The 22,781-nt window shown below is 31.5% G+C and overlaps 2 protein-coding genes across 15 annotated transcripts; both read left to right on the top strand.

Moving 5' to 3' along the window:
• The first annotated feature begins 5,583 nt into the window (after positions 1 to 5,583).
• Positions 5,584 to 12,988, top strand: LOC127254047 (uncharacterized). 7 transcript variants are annotated; one of them, XR_007839396.1, is made up of 11 exons: positions 5,584 to 6,008; positions 6,485 to 6,556; positions 7,081 to 7,170; positions 7,280 to 7,322; positions 7,472 to 7,578; positions 8,496 to 8,686; positions 8,800 to 8,866; positions 8,967 to 9,036; positions 10,472 to 10,553; positions 11,487 to 12,281; positions 12,402 to 12,988. XR_007839396.1 is itself a non-coding variant. In XM_051278914.1 (11 exons), the coding sequence occupies exons 1-10, from the start codon at positions 5,694 to 5,696 to the stop codon at positions 11,545 to 11,547; spliced, it is 1,098 nt and encodes a 365-aa protein (XP_051134871.1). In that variant the 5' UTR covers positions 5,584 to 5,693; the 3' UTR covers positions 11,548 to 11,571; positions 12,402 to 12,988. The 7 variants fall into 7 exon arrangements, 4 of the variants coding, with proteins under 4 accessions (XP_051134871.1, XP_051134895.1, XP_051134890.1 ...); XM_051278914.1 differs by having other exon boundaries at positions 11,487 to 11,571; XR_007839405.1 differs by lacking the exons at positions 8,800 to 8,866; positions 8,967 to 9,036; positions 10,472 to 10,553; positions 11,487 to 12,281; positions 12,402 to 12,988 and adding exons at positions 7,740 to 8,022; positions 8,123 to 8,213 and having other exon boundaries at positions 8,496 to 8,619.
• A 5,636-nt stretch (positions 12,989 to 18,624) lies between these two features.
• Positions 18,625 to 21,800, top strand: LOC127251624 (uncharacterized). Of its 8 annotated transcripts, none has more exons than XR_007838949.1 (3): positions 18,625 to 18,847; positions 19,449 to 19,528; positions 19,627 to 20,466. XR_007838949.1 is itself a non-coding variant. In XM_051275397.1 (3 exons), exons 1-3 carry the CDS (start codon positions 18,735 to 18,737, stop codon positions 21,688 to 21,690), a joined length of 396 nt encoding a protein of 131 aa, XP_051131354.1. In that variant the 5' UTR covers positions 18,625 to 18,734; the 3' UTR covers positions 21,691 to 21,800. The 8 variants fall into 8 exon arrangements, 1 of the variants encoding a protein (XP_051131354.1); XR_007838947.1 differs by having other exon boundaries at positions 18,625 to 19,364; XR_007838945.1 differs by adding an exon at positions 19,293 to 19,364 and having other exon boundaries at positions 19,449 to 20,465.
• Positions 21,801 to 22,781: the final 981 nt, after the last annotated feature.

The following is a 22,781-nucleotide window of genomic DNA, read 5'->3' as shown; positions in this document are numbered from 1 at the left end:
GAATTATTGATTTGGCAAAGTGGTTGCATATATAGTGACAATCAATGTCTATATGCATTGTATGCTCATTATGTATTGGATTTTCAATCATATGAATTGTTGATCTGTTATCACAATAAATGGTGACTGAAAACTAAGTTGACAATCGAAAATCATGAAAAAGGTAGATTGTCAATAGAACCTTTGAAAATGTAGTAGCTATGGCTCTATATTCAACCTCTAATGATGATTTGACAATTGTAACTTGCTTTTTCATCTTCCATGATATTAACTAAGGGCCAAGAAACAGACAAATTCTTGTAAGAGACTTTCATGTATATAGATAACATCTTCAACTAAAATCACAATAAACTTAAGGAATTGGTTTCTTGGATTTGGAAAACAACAATTGCAAATGTGTGGTTCCTCTAAGGTATTTGAGAATTCAAAGAAAGTCTTCAAATGATGTATGTTGGGTTATCCATAAACTGGCTAAACTATTGGATTGAATAACATATGTCAGACCGAGTGTCTTCTATATGTTGGGTTGTACATACTAGGCTTAGTCAAGATATTTTCCTTATATTTTTGTAGCTTGTTGCCAAAAAAAAATTAAAAATAGTATCATATTGGGGTGGTATTGGACATGTCAACTTCTGAATATTCTCAACAAATTGGTTTTAAACTACGGGTAATTTCTCTTCACACTAGAGTATCTCCCTTCTTAAAAACATATTTTCATAGCCTAAATTCTTGATTGTGCATTATTGGTATAAAATCCTTTTTTATGTTTTCAATAACTAAAGCAGTATTGTTTGTAATAAGTATATCATCAACATAAACTAGCCAAAAATTTAATCTCTGATGTTGAGCCAGAATATACAAGTAATGATCATAAGTTGATTGCGAGAAGTCGTATTCCAGTAGTATAGATGTGAATTCCATGTAGCATGGTTTTGGAGCCTATTTAAGGCCATAAATTACTTTCTTAGCTTTCATGAATGTCCAGGAGGAATCTTGTATCCTTGTGGAGTAGTCATGTAAATATTTTCGTCCAAATGACCATGATAAAAAGCACTATTGATGTCTAATTAATGAACTTCCTAGGACCCGTGTGAATCTACTGCAAGCAAAGTTTTAAGAGTCATAACCTTTGCAATTGGAGCAAAGAAATATATATAGTCTTGCCCGTAAATTTGTTGGTATTCATTGGCAAAAAATCATGCCTTATACATTTCTACACTACCATCAACCTTTTCTTTTGATTCTAAAAATTTATTTACTTGATATAAGTTTGATTCCAATAGGAAACGTGGACAACTCCCAAGTATGATTATGTTTCAGAGTCTTCAAATCAGTGTTCATTGCCTCAATCCACACTTTATCTCGCGAATCATGAAAGTATGACGTATGTTCTTGATCATGAACAGAGGAAAAAATATATTGGAAATACAAATTGGGAATGTTTGGTTTAGGGTAATTTGCATTGCAAACATAGTGTTTAAACCTAGAGGGTTGTTTATGTTTCCGAGAAGGTAAGATAGAAGGATGTTCACTAGGTTGATCTTAAATGATGGAGTAAAAGGGATGATTTAAGTCAGCTAGGGAAACACTAGTAGAGATTAGTTCAAGGCTGACAAAATTTGGTTCAAGGATGGCAGAGGATGATGTTGAATCAATAAATGGTTGTATTTTAGTAGAGACAAGATCAACTTCAGACTAAAGAAGAGAAAATATAAGATAAGACTCATCAATGATAGGAAAAGAAACAATAGCTTGAGAGAAAGTTCCAATGCGAGAGGTGGAAGTCGTAGGAGCTGAAATAGAGGCAAAAAAAATATTTTAATAGAAAAATAATATGCCTTATGACAAAGTTTCTATGTGTATCAAGATAATAAACCTTGAATCCATTTTGGTCAGCTGGATATCCAAGAGAAATGGACCTTAGGGCATAGGGTGCATTACAAAAAAGTATCTATTCAATTACAATATTATTAACTACAAAATATTTTTGTAGTTAAAATGTTTCATTTAGTAACAAAAATTAATTTTACGTTAAGAATAAATTATGTACTACAAAATTAATTTTGTCGTTAAAATTTTCTGCTAGAAAATTCTATCTTCATAGAAAAAGGTTTTAGCTACAAAATTATTTTTCATAACTAAAATCATTTGGCTAAAACAATCATACATATTTTGTTGCTAAAATTCTTTTGTTATGAATTTTAATTTTATAACAAAAGAGCTATAGCTACGAATATTTTGTAGCTATATCTCTTTTCTTGATTTTTATTGCAAAAAACTTATTTTTTTGTTATGAAAGTCATGCCAAAGACCTTTAATAACGTGGTATAGACGACGAAACTCATTTCGTCGCAAAAATATTTTTTCTTTGAATTATTACCTTTTGCTACAATTTTTTTTTTTTTTGTAACTAAATTTTAACTTTTTGTAATTATGACATCTTATAAAGGATGGTGGCAGTATTGATAGCATAACACAAACAAACAAATACTTTAAGGTGATCATAAATGAACATAGTTTTGTATAAGAATTGATAAGATGATAATGAATTCAACACTACAGAGGGAACTCCATTCAGGATGTAGGTGGCATGAAGAGAGGCATCGCCGCAGTATTTAATAGGCAAAGAGGCAAAAAAAAAGAGAGTAAAGATCAAGTCACTTGCAAAGATGCTTGTTCTTGATCTCTACTCTATTATTTTGTTGGGATATATGAGAACAATAATATTTATGGATATTGCTATATTTTGCATACAAATCTTTTCATTTAAAGTATAAAATTTTAGAGTCATTGTTAGATCTGATGAACTTTATTGGACTATTAAAATGAGTTTGGTCATACAAGACAAATATTTTGATATGTGCTATATATGATAATATTTTGGGCAATTTTTTGATGCGAAATTTTGTATATATGCTCCTCATGGTGTATTTTTTATTGTGTAATAGGTTTCATGGAGTTGGCAGGTTTTAAGACGTATTTGGAAGAAAATGAGCAGAACGCATAAAAGCCTTAGGCGTGATCACGCAAGTACAATGTGAAAAATATGAAAATTTACAAAAAGACTATCCGAGGTAAATTGAAAATATAAAGATTATGCAAGGATTTAAGTGCAAAGGGGATCTAATTAAAAGATGGATCATGGGATGAAGAATGAAGAGACACAATTTTGCAATTGAAGATGGAGAGAAAGGGACTACCACGTTCTTCACCACGACACCATTTTCAAGAAGGAAAAAAATGGAGAAAAAAGAGGCAGAGCTGAGAACTTAGAGAAGGATTGCAGACAACTTTTCAGGGCATTCTTCTTCTTGTGCTTCCTTATCTATTATCTAAGGAATTGAAGGCATGATGAACTTTTTCAATTGTTTTTTGTTTTTAATTTTTATGAATTCCGAGTAATTTCATTTCTAATGTAGGTGTGAATTGATGTTTGAGATTGAATTTGTGAGACTTGGTTTTGTTTAATTTGGTGTTCATCGATATTGAGTATTTCTAATTCTTCTCATTTATAAGTTTAGAAATCTTAAATTGATTCTAAATTGGAGATTGACACCCGTAATTGTGTAATTTTCTAATTTGTGTAGCAATCTAGAGGAATACTCTAGGGAAGAATTAGAATCAATTTTAAACAAATTTGCGCAGGAATTTTGTTAAATTGAATTGGGTCTTTCTAGTATTTAAAGCTGTCGAGTCAGTAAAACTACGATCGTACCTAGGATTCTCATTTGATTAGGGAAATAACTAACGGTCATACCTTAACTATCCACAAATTAAGGAAAGGTTAGTTGTGAATGCGTGTAAATCAACTATAACCAATTTATCCAACTAGTCAATGAACTTGATTTTTAATCGATGAACAAATTTTATATCCCAAACAGAAAAATTCATGCCTATGTTAGAATTTAATTATATTTGGTAAACCATCTTGCATTTTATTTTATTTTATTGAATGAATTTATTTTTCTCAAAATTAGTTTGATAAATCAACCCCCCCCATTATATATATAGTTATAAATAACCAAATATTCAAGATTGTTATTATTTCCTGCGGAGACGACCCTACTCACCGAACTACTGCATTTTGCAATTTTTTATATCGTAAGAGCTGATACTTTATTTTGCAGCTGTGCGACACGCGTACATATTTCATTTACTTGATGAACATTTTGTTTATTGGGCAACAAATAAGTCCATCTAGCTCTAAAATAATAGTCTATAATAGAAAAAAAAAATAAAAATAGTAACATCTATTTAGACTAGGAGTTTGACAAGGATCCCAAGTGGCCATATGGATCAACTAAAAAATAGAAGCAACACATGACTTACTTTTATTGAGTGGATGTTTAGGTTGTTTAGTCTTGTGGCAAGTGTCACATGGTTTGATATCATATGCGAGAACAAATTGGAAGTATTTCAATCTATTTACTGAGATATTGCCAAAATAAAAATTTCAAAGAGCACAATCTTCTATGGCAACAGTAACAAAATAATAGGTCCCGAGAAGAATGTAGAGATTTTGAATTTGATATCCAGTGGTCAAAGTGATTATAGATCTTCAGTCTTGTACAAGACAGATATTTTTAGATAATGCAAGAGTATAATGTGTTTTAGAAGATTGCTTACAAATATGAGGTTGAAGGTAAAATTTGGAATATAATACACACAAAGAAGGGTGACGGTAGAGGCAACGGAGAAAGATCTTTCAAATTCAGTTATTAAATGTGAGCCAACAGACAGGTTTATTCTTGGTTAGGGAGGGAAGGCTTCAAAGAGGTAAATATGGTGGCATTTTGTTTTTTTTTTTTTATGACGTGAGAACCACAGCCGCTACTCGAAAGTGCGCACTGGGTAAACTTTCGGTTGAAAACTAGGCTCGACAAGACAAGTTACACTAGACGAACAATGCGGAGCAGGTAGACCTGGAGGCGTCGAATGTGTTTTTTTAATTAGGGTTTGAGTTTTAAATTTAAGTTGTGAATATTAAATACTCACGGTATTTTAGAAGGGGTGTAATTAATAGATAATTAAAAATGTATTAGTGAAAATAATTATCCTATAACATAAATAATTATAAATTAAGATTAAGATAACTAATTAGTTTAATTAAAATTAAAAAAATAAATTAAAAAGTTTAAAATGAGATTAAAATGTATAATTATTTTCCAAAAAAGAAAAGTGGCATGAAACATGAGACGGACAAAAACAGCAACGTTGACACGTGGACATGATATGTGGGACGGAGGGAGTATTAATTTAAGTAGTTAGTTGACCGTGATGTAAATAAATAATTTAATATTTTTAATGTAAAATTTTTTCTTAATTATAAAAATAAAAAATATTTAATATATATTATTATTTTTTTTTAACAAAAAGTAAATCAATACTATTAATAGAAAATGTTTGAAAAGTCTCCCGCTTCTGAATAGTTTATATATTTATAACCTTAGGCCCAAACATATGTGGAGGCCCAAAGCCCAACATGCTATGCTGACACGAAATTGGGCACGTGTCAACTCCTGCACGCCGGACTTCAAATATGGTTTTTTTTTTTTTTTTTTTTTTTTCACCTCGTAGTCATCGACATCGGCGAATTTCATCAAAAACCTCACTCACCCAAGAGCTCCCAACAAATCCCTACCGCAGCCAAAAACTCAGACCAGACCAGGTTCATCTGAGAGCCGTGAGAAATGAAACCAAAAATGCCGAGAAGGTCCAAGGCCAAAACCGCCGCATCCAAATCTGTCGCCGCCCCGTCCCGCAGCGTTTCGTCGGGCAATGCCTCGCCGTTTTTTTTCGACCTACGTGGCGCCGACGGTTCATTGGGCTCTTCTCCTTCCCCTTCCGTTAACCCTCCTGCTTCCAGCCCTACAATCGATGCCTCGCATTCACGAGGCCCTCCTAGATCTTTAGTTGCAGCCGAGGACGAAACAACGACTAATCGACTCATTATTGATCTCATGGATAGCAGATTGCGTGAAAATGCCCTTGCCCATCTTGCTAGGGTATGCACAATTTCATCCTCAAAGATCTGTATTTTTTGCTACTGTGAATGTTCATCAACTGTTTAATTATTCCTTAGTCTCTTGGAAAAATAAGTTATTTGTGTTTTGGTGAAATGGCACTTGAACATGTCTAGAAAAGCCTAGAAATATGAGATTTGAGCACTCAGACAGGGATACGATGTTATTATCCTTCCAATTGTGGTAGAATTGTCAATTGACAAAAGATATACAAGCTAGCATGTGTGTAAGATACGGCTATATCTCAATTGAGCTAAACTTTGAAATCAAAATATTATTTTAGGTTCTTGAAAACTGAGATCTATTTCGTGTCTTGTAACTTTATTGAGTTAATATTGGCTTTATCTGGTTACATTTTTACATGTATTCATTCAATGAACAAAAGCCTATTTTTCAAAGTCGTTATTCTAGTTGATTGCTTGTTGTATTACTGATGTACTCCCTTTCTATTCCAACAGAGAGCGCGGGGATTCCAGGATTTTGCCGTACGCTTATGGTTTTCTTTTGGTACAATTGCCATACTCTTACAGGTATTGAGGTTTGTTTGATGTATTTGTTGACTTACATACCCTAATTTTTCTCCAAGGAAAGTCTTTAAAGATTATTACTGCAATGAAAAACAAAAATGTGATGTGCTTTTTCATTGTCGACATATACAAAGCTACCTTGAAACATTCTGATTCTCATATCTGCACTGAATTTTTTTTTCAGAGTTATGATTATATATAAAATGTTTAAAAAGGTATGTGGTTTTTTGCTCCATTTGTTTATGAAGAAGTTTCTAAAGAGGGTGGTTGGTCCTGATAATGAGTGGTGATAAATGGTAACTTTTTACAACTGTTCCGAGTATATTAAATTTTGTTTGAAGATCATCTTTGGATTTTATTATTGTATCACATTCATTATGTTTGTATTGATAGATTCTTTGTGGAATATACATGTTTATTGTTGTTTTTCTAAAATTTATCCTCTTTTTGTTGCTTTAAAAATATCTATTATTCTTAACTGCTTGTCGTGTCTCCCGTATCTGATACCTTACGTTTATTGCCTGCAGGAAGTGCTTTCCGTGTATCCATTTTTGTCACCACCATCTCTAACTCCCATACAGTCTGATAGATTGTGCAATGTTCTGACACTTATTCAGGTTTGATGCATTCTTCTGCTGATATACTGAAGTTATATGTTGCAAAATCATATCATAAATTTCTGCGCATTCAGTTCTTCAATTCTCTTGTTTTATGTGGTTGCTACAGTGCGTTGCCTCTCACCAAGAGACTAGATCTTTGTTCGTTCAAGGTACCCTTTTCTTTTTTCGTACATCTTCCTGTTCTGTATGGAGTTCTCTTTTTGTAAACTAAGCCTCGTATTGTAGGCTCTTTGTTTGTGTCTGTTCTCATGGGCAGAGAGTTCTAAGTGTACTGTTTTTTTTTTTGGTACTTTTTCAGCCTACTTGCCCTTCTATTTGGTTTTGCTTCTCAACCAGATAGGTGAATTGAGGTGTTTTGAGCGCATAAGGATCCTTACACTGGGAATAATAGCTGCTCTGGTACAGGTACCAGATATTCTTCTTGTTACATTTGGAAGTGTACACATGCTACTGGTGCACACCTGTTTTTCTCTCTCATACGTGTGTGTGTGTGTGTATATTTTTGCACTTGTTAAGAGCAGTGTTTTTTCCCATCTTCATGTGCATAATTTTTTTCTCAACCCAAGCATGAGGCAGCAGCAAGATCCAACTGTTTTGATTGTAATTCTTCTCTGTCTCTCCCCTTTTTTTTTGTGAGAGGGACGAATCTTTACTTTCTGTGGCTTCGAGGTGTATATTTCTTATCCATTATTTCATTTATTGCTTGTATTTTTCACATCTTGGTAATGGAGATGCCTGTGCTTCTATTTTTATGTTCCGAACCCCAGAGTGATTTCTCTGCTTCTCGAAGCAGAACTAATACGTCCCTGCCTATGTGCTATGCAGAGAGGAAGTGAATTTTCAAGAACGGTTAGTTTTTTAACGATTTATCTGTCCATTTTTATTTTTTTATTTTGAATGGATTGCATTTAAATCTGGTGAGCTAATACCATCATATTGGCAATGTCAGTTTCTGAATCATGTGCTACATGATTGACTCACGAGTCACATTCATCCAGACTCCAGACTGTTGAAATAGTACCTAGTTTGTTAAGATTCCTGTATGTTATGGTTACTATCTTTCACTTTCATGTTGCCTATATCTGTTCCTTTGTTTTTTTGGATCTTGATTGTGCTAGTTTTCATAATTTTACTGCTGCTTGATGTGAGACTGTTCTTGTTTTTGTGTGTTAATGTTGTAAATAATTATTGGAATGGCTATGTAGTCTTTTGTTATGATTTATGTTGTACATATATAAAAATAATGACAATTTATTACACAGATATATCATTTTGGATTGTTTTTTTATGTTCTTGTTCTATTTCAACATATCTCATGGCAGGTAGCGACATTAATTCTGAAAAGAATTTTGCTTGATGATAATGGGTTACAACATGTGTGTCGGAGGCCAGATTTGTTATTGTCTGTGTGGCAAGCACTTGGGACTGTGGTTGCTTCACTTTCTCAGCTGCCTTCGACTCCACTGCTAAGAGATGTCATCACTTGCTACCTATGCCTCTTTAAAAATGAAAGGTCTGCTATATTGTGAATGAATGCAGTCCTTTTTTTAAAAGTTTTTCACTGTTTTCCTGATTTTCTTTTTTCTTTCATTTATATTGAAGGAATTAACCTCCACTTTATTGCAGAAGTTTAGCACTGAGGCAGTCGCTTCCGAGAAGCCTTATTGATGGCACATTTCGCTACTGTTGTAACGTACGTACTTTTGAGTATAAAATTATTAGTTTAACTGGGATTAATGGTGCATATCCACCATTCGATGTGGTGATTGTTTTCTTGATGTTATCATTTGTAGGATTATCGCACAAGATTATTGCTTCAAGAGTTGTTGGACCAGACCCGATTATCTCCAATAGCCCAAAAAGGTTGGGGACGTCAATGACATGCTTATGCAATATAACAGCTTTTTTTTTTTTGTAAATTACTGCCCATTGATATCAGTTTCTATAGATTTACCTTAATTTAGTGGTTTTACTACTTAAAAAGGCTATAAATACTTGAATGTGTCTATAGTAGTCAATACTGCAACTTAATGTTTGGCTTTTCTTTCTTTGATTTGTTATTGCATACTTTTGTTAGTTGATGGCTCAAGAAACTTATAACCTTTGACACCTGAAAATAATCTCATCTTAACGTAAATATGATTGGTCAAGTGGCACAATATCTGTACTTTTGTTATACGTGCATTAATGTGTTTTAGGCAGTATAGTTGTTCATTGCAAGGGGAAGGGAATATGAAGGCAATAAAATTCCCACTCCTTCTTGAAGCTTTTATTCCCCTGTCTCCATTCCCTAATATATTTCATGGATCCACTTTATTATTTGTAGATGACATTTGTTTTCATTAATTAATTGCTGCTATCAAGTAAGGATGACAGAGATGATATGTTTCCACATTAGCTTATTGCATCAGATGAGTAAATTAACGGGTAAAACTTTTTAAATTTCTTTTATTTGAATTCATTAATTCGTCAAATTATTTTGTTTAATTTAGAGGAACATTGGTTTTTTGTTTTTTTTTTTTTTTGGTGCTTTTTTTTTGGTTTTTTAGCTTGCCTTTATGGCTTCAGATAGCACGTGTGTAGTTTATTATGTGTATAATTGACTAGTACTCTTTCTAATTATGTGTATTGATTTATTTTTCTTAACTAGAGAAAGATCGCTGCATCTTACTTTTATATGTCCTGTTGCTCATCTTTTATGGAGTTGGGATTTGACCTTGATTGAGTATGATGTGTAAATCATGGGAAACATATATCCCCATAGATGCTAATTCGATTTTTTCATACTTAAGATTTGACTCAACTATTAAGGCGTTACTATAATTGCATCATCTATTCCTTGTTTTCACAATGTTCCATTTCTTTTTCATTTTTTGGTGTGCGTATCCGCAAAATATTAATTATCTTCCGGTGAATGTTCTTTGACATAAAAAAAAAGGAATGTTTGTAATCTATTTAATCGTTTTTCATTGTTTTATACAATGTTGAATTTTAATGAAGGTAGGAAGTTAGCCATAAATTAACATTTAAATGATTGTGTTTATATTAGACAAAAAAACATTAGTTTTCTAAAAATTATATTGTAGCGTAAAGTTTCGTAAGTATGGAAAAGATAGGGGCCATATGGATCAAATATCCGTTATATGTGTACGTCAGCAACACTTTGCTTGTATTGCTCTGAATGTAATCTAAAAGAGTCCTATAATTCTTTTTTTTTCAAGGGTACATGATGCATTTCATGATACCTCTTAAAGGATTCGCAGCTGGACTAATGTTATCTTTGATAATAATTATGTAGATCATTACAAAATTCAGCACGGTATTTCCACCATCTCAACGAGCACTGTTCTTCAGAGGCTATTGACATTGATTGGTTCAAGGTATGCTAATGAATTTTCTGACTCAGCCAGTTTATCCCTGAATACTAGGAATTGCATCTCTCTTCCATTTATAGTCTGCCACGTGTCTGCTTAGACAACTATGCATATTTCTTTTAACGCTAACTTTAAATTTTTTCCTTTCAAGTTTCAAATATATCATACTGTGTTGCTGATGGTGTTTGTGGGGTCCTACCATTCAGTCTTCATCAATACATTTCATGTAAATTCAGTTTGCGACAAATCAAGAATATCTGCCTCATATCTTACTATCATAAAATGAAAGCCATAACCATAAAACCATTAGTATATAATTAAATACCGTTTTACTGATGGGTGGTAATCAACAGATCTATACTTATTTCGACATTAATCATAAATTATAATTGAATTTTTCTCTTGTAGCCCCCATGTGTTGAACACGTGGGATCCTTAAATGTTCCTTTTGAGAAGTCAATTATATGCTCGAGGTGATTTGTAATTTTTGTAAATGCCAGCATGAGCGTCTTTTTCCTTGTACATTTGGCATGTAGTACATTCAAGTAAGTAACCAGTACCATAATAGACACACCAGTTTGATGGGTATGTGGTCGCAGATCGCAATAGATCAATTTTCCTTCCTGTACTTTTGTAGAATCCTTTTACAGTGAATTTTTAACTTTATTTATGCATTTATCCATTGTAGCCATGGTAGCACAGAAGAGCTAAATTGTTTAACATTAATAATTCTGATGCAATTTGGCCTTTTGCTAGTTTTCTAAGGCCAGACTTTGGGATGGATGCGAAATTTTTTAATTGTTCTCTACTTAGTTTTACAGTTTCCTAATTACCCTGTTGTTCTGTGAAAATAGTTTTGGAATTTAGCTTCTCATCCAGCAACCCTTAATTTTTCAATCGTTTTTGTCTTTTACAACAAAAGGTGGTCTTATTTTGTAGGGTTCAATGCCAGACGTTACTTGGAATGTCATTCTCGCATCAAAAGGGGATTTCCTTCTAATTTCCTGCTTTTCGATTAACTTCAGTAAGTGATCCTTTTGATTCAGTAGCTTCAATTGCTTGTTGGTTTCTATCTATACTCAATAGTATAATATTGCAGTAGCCTCAATTCTGGTTGGAAATTTTGCTGCTTTCATCACAATTTTGGATATTTGAACTTTGATTCTGTGATATTTGTATAGATAAACTCGATAATTTTGTTTAGCTCCATCGCTGCTGGGCATTTCCATGTATTTCAGAGGAAGTTACGATTGAGGACTGTTATTTGGTGTAGCAGTGTTTCTTGTTTTGATCTCATTCTCAAACCTTTGTTGAATTGACCCTCGATTGATGGCGCACAAATAGCCCATGCGCATACTTAATCGTGCACATACACTCTTCTGACTTATCAAATGAGTGAAAGTGAAGCAGAATTATCACTTATCTCAGAGACTATAACCTTGTTCATCAATCTTTACATATCACTTGGAAATTCATATTTTACTCACCTTTTTTTCTCCTGCTCTGTCACATTATTTTGATAAATGGCAAGTGTTCGTGCTCCATTGCCTCATGTGGTATTGGCACTTGACCGCTTTCCAGACATATGTATCCATTTATGTACAAATAAGGGGTGTATATGCTTTTTTATAATCATGTGTGCGGTGTTTGCACATTACAGAGAAGGATAGTCTCCGAATTTTCCATATTTCAGGTTGATAAGTAACCTTTTCTGTCTAATTTGCTTATTTATTGGTAAGTCTTCAATTTACTGTTGCTTTTTAATTCAAATGAAGTTGTGCGTTACTTACACTATGTAGAAGTTCTCTTACTTCATATGGTGGCCTGAACTCACTGTGTTTTGTGTTTTAACAGTTCGCCAACTCAATAGAGCAAGGTGAGGGAGAATGGAAATGGGAATGGGAATGGGAAATCTTCTTTGACTGACATGGAAGGAAGAACTAAAGCTGGCGAAGCTCTCCGAGCCTTTGGGGTCGCAAAATTTGGGATTCATGCCAAAGCATGATATGTTGAAATGCCACGGGAGGGGATAGTATCTACTTTGGATGTAGCAGACCTTCGGAGCCTTGATCGATGTATGGACATTTTTTCTATCATTTCTCTCTTCTCTTGAAGAATTTGCAAAACAAGAGAGCGAAATTCTTCATAATTCTTGAGAGAGAGGAGAGAAACAACATAAAATTGCAGCAGTAATCGATTAGGGCATCCAAGGCCAATGCTGCTGCTGCATCCAAAGTGGTCACTGCCCGTCTCGTAGCATTTTTCCGATCAAGCTTTACCGGTTCTTCTTCCCAGTACTCCATGGCGCCTGCAGCTCATGTTTCTTGTAAATTTACACCTGAAATAATTGCGGATTTTCATTTTGGCGAATCGCAAGTACCAAAGACAATAATTGATTATGAAGTTTAAATATGTTTATGAAAGTAGTATTTTAGTAGTAATGTCTTCTGGAATGTGATTTTTCTTATTGCTATTATAGACTATTTCATAATTTGTTCCCCAGACGTCCTTGCGTTTCCCTCAACTTTTTGTTACATTTTTGTTAAAAAATTGAAGTAGTGTCTTTCTAATTTTAAATTTAGTATTTTTTTCAATGTTATATTAAATTTATATTTATGTAAAATTAATCAATTTATGGCATTCAATTTTAAATAAAATAATTAAAATTTTGCTTAACAACCCAAGCCAAGCAACAGAAATATTTTTCAATGAGACAGCATTATACAATTTTTTTTTCAGCCCCAAGTGAATGAACTGAACATCTTGCCGAAGGGTAATTTAATTGGGATTTTAATGAATTTTTTTTTTTTTAATTTTAAAAAATCTATTGATATATATATGGATTTGATTTAGATGGATTTCTACATATTTGATTGAATTCTTTATAAATTTATATGATTTTTGTAGGATTGTAATTTAATTTTTTTATGATATATATTAATTATATAAATCTATATCAAACACAACTTTTATAAATATAATTATTAATAAAATAAAATTTAATATTAATAAAATAATATAATTATTAATAATGTAGAAGTATTGTAACATTTGTAACACTATCTGTAACACTACTATATTGTAAATTATTAATTTTAATTTTATAATTTTAGTATATTATCATTCAATATATCAAATTAGTTTTATATTTTTTATTAGTTATTATTATTATTATCTATATAAATCTTTTACATAAAAAATAAATACATATATAAATAAAATAAAAAAATATAATATAAAATTTTTGAAAAAAATATTAAAATAAATAAATAAATATAAATTAATGGTTCAATAGAAAATAGATATTTAAATATATATTTCACCGTTATCGGAATGATAATATAGTCTATTCGATAATTGAAAAATGATAATTACACCGGAATGACAATATATTATATTCGATAACTGAAAAAACGACAGTAATACATATTTATTACTCCATCCGTCCCATGTTGGATGTCTGGGTCACCTCAGACACAAGAATTTATAATAAATATAATTAGTAGATAATTAAGAATATATTAGTGAAAATAATTATCTATAAATCATTATAGATTAAGATTGATAACTAATTAGTTTAATTAAAATTTAAAAAAAAATAAATTAGAAAATTTAAAATGAGATTGAAGTATATAATCATTTTCCAAAAAAGGAAAGTGACATGAGATATGGAACGGATAGAAACGGCAATATGGACATAATAGGCGGGACGGAGGGAGTATGATAATGTTGGACATGGATCCAAAAGCACCTGAACGAGAAGGAGGTTCAAAGACAAAAATGATGCAAGAGCTCATTGACACAGAGCCGCTCAACAGCAATGGAGCTTCAAGCCTTGGAGCCAAAGACTGCTGCCTCCACAGAGCCGAAGGCAACAGTTTCCATTGAATTGTGGTCCTTCTATAAGGCCGAAAGCAGCAATCTCCATGGACCTTAGGGTAGCAACTCCTTGGACTATAACGACTCCATCCCGGAACAATGTTTCCATAAAATCAAAAAGTGTTTTCTCCATTGGTTGAAAACAACTACCTCTATTGGACTGCGGTGCTTCCACAAAGTAGAGAAATGTTGCCTCCACAAGATAGAAAGCGACAGCTTCCACAGATCATGAGATAACTACCTCTGTTGGCCCTGGGTTAATAATTTCGTACTTAACATTAGTGGAGGGCCTATGCACTCTCATACTTTATTCAAAAAGCTCAATAGAACAAGCTAACAAGAGGAAAACCAAAGATTCCATTTAACTCGAGGCTGTTAGGGACACATCCCCGTGGACCGGCTAGGAGTACGATGGAAACAAGTCGGAGTAAGCAGCAGATCTGGTCCAGAGGCAATAGAAGAAGTTCAGAGCAAGTGGAACCCGGTCCAGAAGCAATGGAAGCGGTTGGGAGCTGATGGAAGGAGGTTACCAGGTGGTTAGGAGCTTATGGAAAGAGGTTACCAGGTAGCTGATGGAAGGAGGTTATCAGATAGTTAGGAGGTTACCAGGAAGTTGGAGGTAGTAGTAGGAGGTTACCAAGCGGTTGAGAGTGGTGGAGGAATAATTATAACCGCCCCTTTTAGTGGAAGATGTGGTTATTCTAGCTTAGGATTAAAACTAGGAAAAAATACAACACACAGAGGCATAAGAAGATCAACTCGTATTTTTCTCTATTTTCTTTTCATGTTCTAGTTTCGTTTTTAGGTATTTTAATTCGAATTTCATGGCTTTATGTCTCTAGCATATTTTTATCTGCTTTCCAGTAGATTTATCCGAGTTTTAGTTTAGTAGATGTTAGTTTAAATTCTTCGAAATTGGTCGTTTAGGCTCGAAGTCTCATGTAAGATCGAAGCTGTGCAGGCTCCACCGAAGGAGCCGTCCAAAATCCGACGACGGACAGGCTCTTTGGAGTACTTCCGGAACCCACACCGACAAATCAACGAACATTCTTGGAACCTCCGAATTTCAGGATCCAACATATAATAATATTTTTTAAAATTATATTTATAATATAAAAACATATATTTAAAAAAATTCATAAAAATTTGCTAATATATTTTAGTTTTAAATTATTATTTTTATTAAAAATTATAATAATATTAATAAATATTATCATACTCCCTCCGTTCCAATATAATAGTCATGTTTACCATTTTTGTCCGTCCAAAAACAATTGTCTCATTTTCAAAATTACTTACTTTTTCATCATTATTACACAATTGCCACTACTTTTTATACTAATACACTCATAAAGGCAAAAAAAAGTATTTTACACGTACTTTTTACCCACTATCAATATAATACCAATATTCCTTAAATCTCGTACCAAACACAACCCAGACTATAGTTTTGGGACGGAGGGAGTATTATTTATCACATATACAACAACAAGAACAAGAACAACAAATAACAATAATAATAATAATCGGATAGCAGCTGCGGATTCCCACGTCATCCAAAAAAAATAATAACAATAATAATAATAATAATAATAATAATTTTAAGAATCCATCAAAATCTCTGCTAATCACGAGAGGTTCTATCTTATACAAAATTTTCACAATTTTCCATTAAAATCCATAGATTCTCAAAGTGGATTGTTGAATATCAAAATTTTTATTGAGTACCTAAGATTTTAAATAACGTTTAAAAGTAATTTTTTAAAAATCTTAATTGAATACACTCAAATTTTAAAAGTTAGAACATAATCCTGTCAAATTTAGCTTTTTAACTTTGTTTGATTGAGTTTCGTTTGAATTGTTTTTGGCATAAGTTCTTTAGCTTTTTCTTATAAAAAAAATTATATAATAGGAATTTGAAGTAAAACTATTTTTCAATTAAAATAACTATTTTATTTTTAATAATAATTAATATAAATATAATAAAAAAGAAATTAATTTATATTTTACTATATTTTAAGAAAAATAAAAAATATAATTGTATTATTTTTTTAAATTTATATGTTATAGGGTAAATTATTTTTTTAGTCTCGTAATTGTACCTCCTTATCATTTTAGTCCCGTAAGTAGAGCCTGTCGCAAACTAGTCCCATAAGTGAAAAATTTTCGCTGTTTTAGTCCTCCGGCGCCGGAGATGCCCGCGTGGCTCGTCGGAGGTGACGTGTCCGCCAGGTCAGCGTGACCTGCAGACACGTGGATTTTTTTTTTTCATTTTTTAAAATTTTTTTAAAACTTATTTTTAATTTATTTTAAATTTTATTTGCATATTTGTATATTTTTTTCATTTGGTCCAATTAAAAAAAATTAAAAAAAAATTAAAAAAATCCACGTGTCAGCCATGTGTCGCTGACCTGGCGGGACACCTGGCGGACACGTCACCTCCGGCGAGCCACGCGGGCGTCTCCGGCGCCGAAGGACTAAAATATTGAAATATTTTCACTTATGGGACTAATTTGCGACAGGTTCCACTTACAAGAGTAAAATGATAAAGGGGTCCAGTTACGGGACTAAAAAAACATTTTACCTATGTTATATTTAAATTAAAATTTAAAATAATAATTAAGATATTAAATTTAAAATATAATTTTTTAAATTATATTTATAAATTATAAAATACAAATAATTTAATATTGAATTTTAATTTTATTTTTAATTTATATATTATTTTTAAATTAAATTTTTAAAAATATAAATAATCAAAATTTAAAATACAATTTTTTATACTAGATAATTTAAAATCTTTAAATATAATTAATAAAATTTTAAAAAATTTATAGAAAAATAGAATTATATTAATTATAAGTCATTTTCGGTAAGCTTAACCCTTTATAAACATTTTTAATTTTATTACATACAAATCGTCCTTTTTCAAAAACTGTTTTTTAAAAATTTATTCAAATGCCATGGACTATTAGCAATTCTATTAACAGTAAATACATTTTTTTTTTTAATTGCAGAATTTTTCATTTAAGTAATTTATTTATTTGATTGTAGATCATCATAAGATATTACTAGTATTCTATTTATTACTATAAGTGCTTATTCATTTTTGAATTTTATAATTCAAATTATTCATATACTTTTTTTTTTTTTGAAGAGATAAATTATTATACCTATTATTGCACTTACTAAAAAATATTATACCAATTATTATACTTACTAAAATATTATTCCAATTATTGTACTTACTATTTATCCATAATTACTATAAATAATTATCTTTTTTTTTTTTAATGGCACAAGTGTAAAAATGTTATTTTATTTGTTATACCTGCTATGTATTTTTATTACTATAAATGCACCGTTTCTTGAATTGGATTTTTCATTTAACTAAATTATTTATGTATATATTAAAATGTTATTAATTTCAGAGTAAACTGTTTTTTTTAGTCTCGTAATTGCACCCCTTTATCATTTTAGTTCCGTAAGTAGAGCATGTCGCAAATTAGTTCCATAAGTGAAATTTTTTCGTTATTTTAGTCCTCCGGCGCCCGAGACGCCCGCGTGGCTCGCCGGAGGTGATGAGTCCGCCAGGTATCCCGCCAGGTCAGCGACACCTAGCGGACACGTGGATTTATTTTTTTTTTTTATTATTTTTTATTTTTTAATTGGACTAAATAAAAAAAATACAAATAAAATTAAAAATAAGTTTTAAAAAAAATAAAAAAAATCCACGTGTCCGCCAGGTCAGCGACATCTGGCGGACAAGTCATCTCCGGCTAGCCACGCGGACATCTTCAGCGTCGGAGGACTAAAACAACAAAATTTTTTCACTTATGAGATTAGTTTGCGACAGACTCCACTTATGAAACTAAAATGATAAGGAGATTTAGTTATGAAAAAAAAAAATAAACAATTTACTCTTTAAAATTTATTGTACCTACTATTTATCTATAACGAAAACAAATGCTTACCCTATTTTTAATTGTATAATATTTTATTTTCTAAAATGATTTATTTACCTTTTTAGAAATTTAAAATTAAATTATTGAACGGTCTAAATATCTATATTATATCTTAGATCCAAATCATATGCCAAAGCCCATAACCCAATGAAATGCTGACATATTTCCGACACGTGTCATCGCCTTCCCATCGTACTTTGAAAACGCTATGGCTTTTTAACCTCGCAGTCATCGACGGATTTCATCAAACCCCCTAATTCACCAAGAACACAACGCAAGGTCGCTCACCCTACAACAAAAATGCTCCGACCAGATCTTGTTGATTGAATATAGAAAAAAACAAATGTCCAGGAAATCATCTAAATTTGCGTTGAGGGCGGCCGCGGCTGGTGCTCTACCTCTTCGCTGTTCAGCGTCAGAGCAAATTTTTTTATCCGAAAATCCAAAATTGTTGAGGTATATAGCGTTATCATTTAAGATTTGTATATTTAGATTTTGTTTTTAACACTGATTATTGACAGTTGTGTCTATGTTTGCTATATCTGTTCTTTATTTTAAAAAAATTAGGGAAAATTTTACAATTGGGAAAAGATCTACCTGTTAACATATGTTTATGATTTGGCTATATGTTGATTGAGCTTAATTTTGAGGTGAAAATGAAATAGTCATTGATTTTAGCTTCTTGAAAACTAAGAATTATTTTCGAGTTTTTAGATCTTTATTAAGTAAACAAATTTCTGAATAGGGTTATGATAATGGAATGTATATGAAATGGTAACTAATTTAGCTTCTTTAAAGCTAAGAACTGATATGTTTTTATTTGATCAACATAAGCCAATATTAATTGGATATTAGGTTTAATTGTTTTTTTGGCTGATGAGCTCTGTTTATGTTCCAACAGAAAGAAAGTGATTTTCGATATTTAGCCGCACTTTTATGGTTTTCATTTGGTCCAATATTCGTACTTTTGCAGGTATTGAGATTTATGTAATGATCTTGTTGACTTATATTAGGTTGTCTGTAATTTTTACTAACTTTTTATTTTCATTACTCGTAGGAAGTGCTTTCAGTGTATCCATTTTTGTCTCCCACTTCCTAACTCCAGAACAATCTAATAGAGTTCTGGGTTTTCTTGCGGTTAGACATATTTTCCTTTTTAAAAAATCATGTTGATGACACGTTTGAATATTGTCTTGTTTGTTGTGTAAATATTTTCTTAATTTTATCATTTTTAGGATGATCAAACAAAATTATTGTTGCACTAGTTGTTGGACCGCATCAAGTATCGTAAGTACCACAGAAAGGTGGGAGGCGGATTGAGAGAGTAGGTACAATTCAATGAGCTGTAAGCGTCACGAAATTTGGACGAAAATACCAAAGCATGATCCGTTGAACTTTTACGGAAGGGGATACTCTCAACTTTGGATGTAGCAGATTGTGGCAACCTTAGATGATTTCCTGGACATTTTTATTTATGATTCTTTTTTCTCACAAAAGAAACATGTCTTTTCATACATTGAAATTGTAAAAATGTCTATGAAATCATCTAAGGTAGCCTAGGCTATTGATGCTGCATCCAAAGGGGTCACTAGCCCGTTCCGTTGCAGTTTCCCGGGTGATGCTTAATTGTTTTCGTCCAAACTTTGTGCCGCAACAGCTCATTAGATTGTTCTTGCTCTTTTTTTTGCCGGTAATCCTCTTTATGGTCCGTATAATTGATGGAGGTCGCTTTCACATCTTATCCTACCGTTTTATGCTTTGCTTGCAACAGAGAAAGAAAGAATAAAAATATACTACATTGTGAAAATTACGTTAATTCTAAAGCCCCGTGGCCTAATGATGTAGCCTCCAAGTCTTATCTGACTCACATGGTTCGAGTTTACCCACAGCGCACTCGGAGAATAGCAACTGCGGGTTCGTTATTAAAAAAAAATTATGTTAATTCTATATATATATATATATAAAAAAATCTCCCAACTTTTTGTGACACTTGTATCATTAATGTTAATATATGAATTTATTTATTTATTTTTATTTTTTTTTGGATATTTAAGCACCATTTATTGTAAATTTGAAATATATTGTAGTTATATTCTCTAAACGGGATTATGTCACAGTGGGCTGTTATGATCGATAAATATATACACTTATATGCACAGGTGAAAAAAATGCATTAGGAAAACTATACATGAATTTCAATATTATTAATTTTTCAAAAAATTTCAAAAATAAGTTTAATTAATTATAATTTTTCTTATTTAATACTCCATTTCGTCCGATTTTTATTATTCTAAAGAATATTTGAACAATTTTTTGGATAATTATTTTTTTTTGTTATAAATTGAAAATTTAGCATTTATGGTAAAGTAGATATTTAAAGTGATAAATGAATGATAAAGTAGAGATTTAAAGTGATAAGTGAATGGAATAAAAAAGTAAAGAAAATAATAGTTGCTGAACGTTTTACATAATAAAAAAGAAAAAAAAAAAGACATTAGTTTGTGGACGAGAGAGAGAGAGTATTTATGTTTCAATATATCTACTTTTACTATAATATAGCAAATACCATAACCATTTACAAAAATATAGTTTTCAAGTAAACCTATTATTGTGAATTTATTCCCCGAATTTTGGACTTATACAAAGGTGGAAACAATTAAATTGAATAAACCCATAACAAATATTAATACCAAAATCAAAACTAAAAGAAATTTGTGTTTGTTTGGGGATTGGATTTTAAATCCATTATTCATCTCATTTTTTTCTTTAAAAAATATCAAATTAAACATTTATTTTTTATTTTTTATATTATACTAAAAATCAATTTTACATTCAAAACATTACATAAATACCTATTTATATCATGTTATACAACTATTCAAATTCAAATTTTTACTATTTAAATCCCAACTCAGAATCCAAACCCCAAACAAACACACCCTAAAGCTAAAAACACATTCTGGAAATTGAGGAAAAACAAACACAAACAAATAGGTCACTAAATGGAAATCAAAGCATGCAGACTCAATTGCAGAAGAATTAAAAATTGTCTTCCTGTTCGCGTGACTGCCGAATGAAATTTCAGAAGCGATCAACGACGAGATCGATTCAGCCGACGATTTCAATCAGCGATTAGAGGTGGCGGCTCTCAAGCAGTTCCGATGACCAGAACTGGACAGCGGCGGTCGACGGTGGCAGCGACAGCAGTCCTTCCGGCGACCGGCAGCTCCTCCGACGACAAACTCGACTTTGAACAGCCCCGATTCTTCTCTGATCTTTCTCAATCTTTCATCGGCTAAGAAACGACGATTTTTAGCTCAGAATCCATGGTGCGAGAGTAGCCCGATCGAGGTAACCACGCCGCAAGGCGGAGGTAGATTCTTCACTCATCGAAAAACCTCTGGTTTTAGTTTTTTATTTGGATATTTTAATAATAAAAAGTTGAAGTTAAATAGTTGTTTGATGTGATATAAATATATATTTATAAGATGTTTTAAATGTAAAATAAAATTATATTATAATATAATATAATAAAATAAAAGTAATTGTTTGTTATAATATTTTTAAATAGAAAAAAGAATTTGTATAGTAAAAACTTATAGTAAAAATTTATGGTAAAATTTATAAAAGAACACATTAAAATGGTATGTTCCTTTGGGGTATTCCTCCAAATTTCTACTTTTTCTTAATTTTTTTCCTCAAAAAATATCAAATTAAATATTTATTTTTTATATTATATTAAAAATCAATTTTACATCCAAAATATCAAATCAGTGACATATTTATATTACATTATATTACTAATCCAATTCAAAAATCTTATTATTCAAGGGGATAAGGATTAGGAATGAGAATTGGGCCTGGACTAAAGAAGGAATCTAACTATTTTCCTTTACCAAAAAAACTCATTATTTAGAACTAATTCAGTAAGTCCAAAAAAAAAGTTAAATAAGACCTATTGGTGTAAGATTGAATTTATCAATACGAAGCTATAGGTTCAAATTCGGACGCTTTTAGATTTGATGAGATTTATCTAGTACGCATTAAAAAAGATATACTCTTTCTGTCCCAATATAAAATAGTCTTGTTTACCATTTTTGTTAGTCTCAAAATAATAGTCTTATTTTCATAAATAACCATATCACTATTAAACTACCCCTACTTTTTTTATTTTGATTATACAATTGTCACTATTTTTTACCTTAATTCACTCGAAAGGACGAAAAAAGTTTTTTATCTTTATTTTTTACCAACTACCACTATAATATCAATATTTTTTAAATTTCATGTCCAATCTAATTAAAAATATAGTTCTAGCACGGAGGGAGTAGATATCCCAAAACCAAACGCTAAAAATAAACAAACATATACGAATTACGATCGGCGGCAC

Source organism: Andrographis paniculata, unplaced genomic scaffold (assembly GCF_009805555.1).
Source record: "Andrographis paniculata isolate CXL003 unplaced genomic scaffold, ASM980555v1 Contig12END, whole genome shotgun sequence".
Classification (NCBI taxonomy): Eukaryota; Viridiplantae; Streptophyta; class Magnoliopsida; order Lamiales; family Acanthaceae; genus Andrographis; species Andrographis paniculata.
The sequence above is the reverse complement of the archived record's forward strand: the minus strand, read 5'-3'. Positions and strand labels throughout refer to the sequence as shown.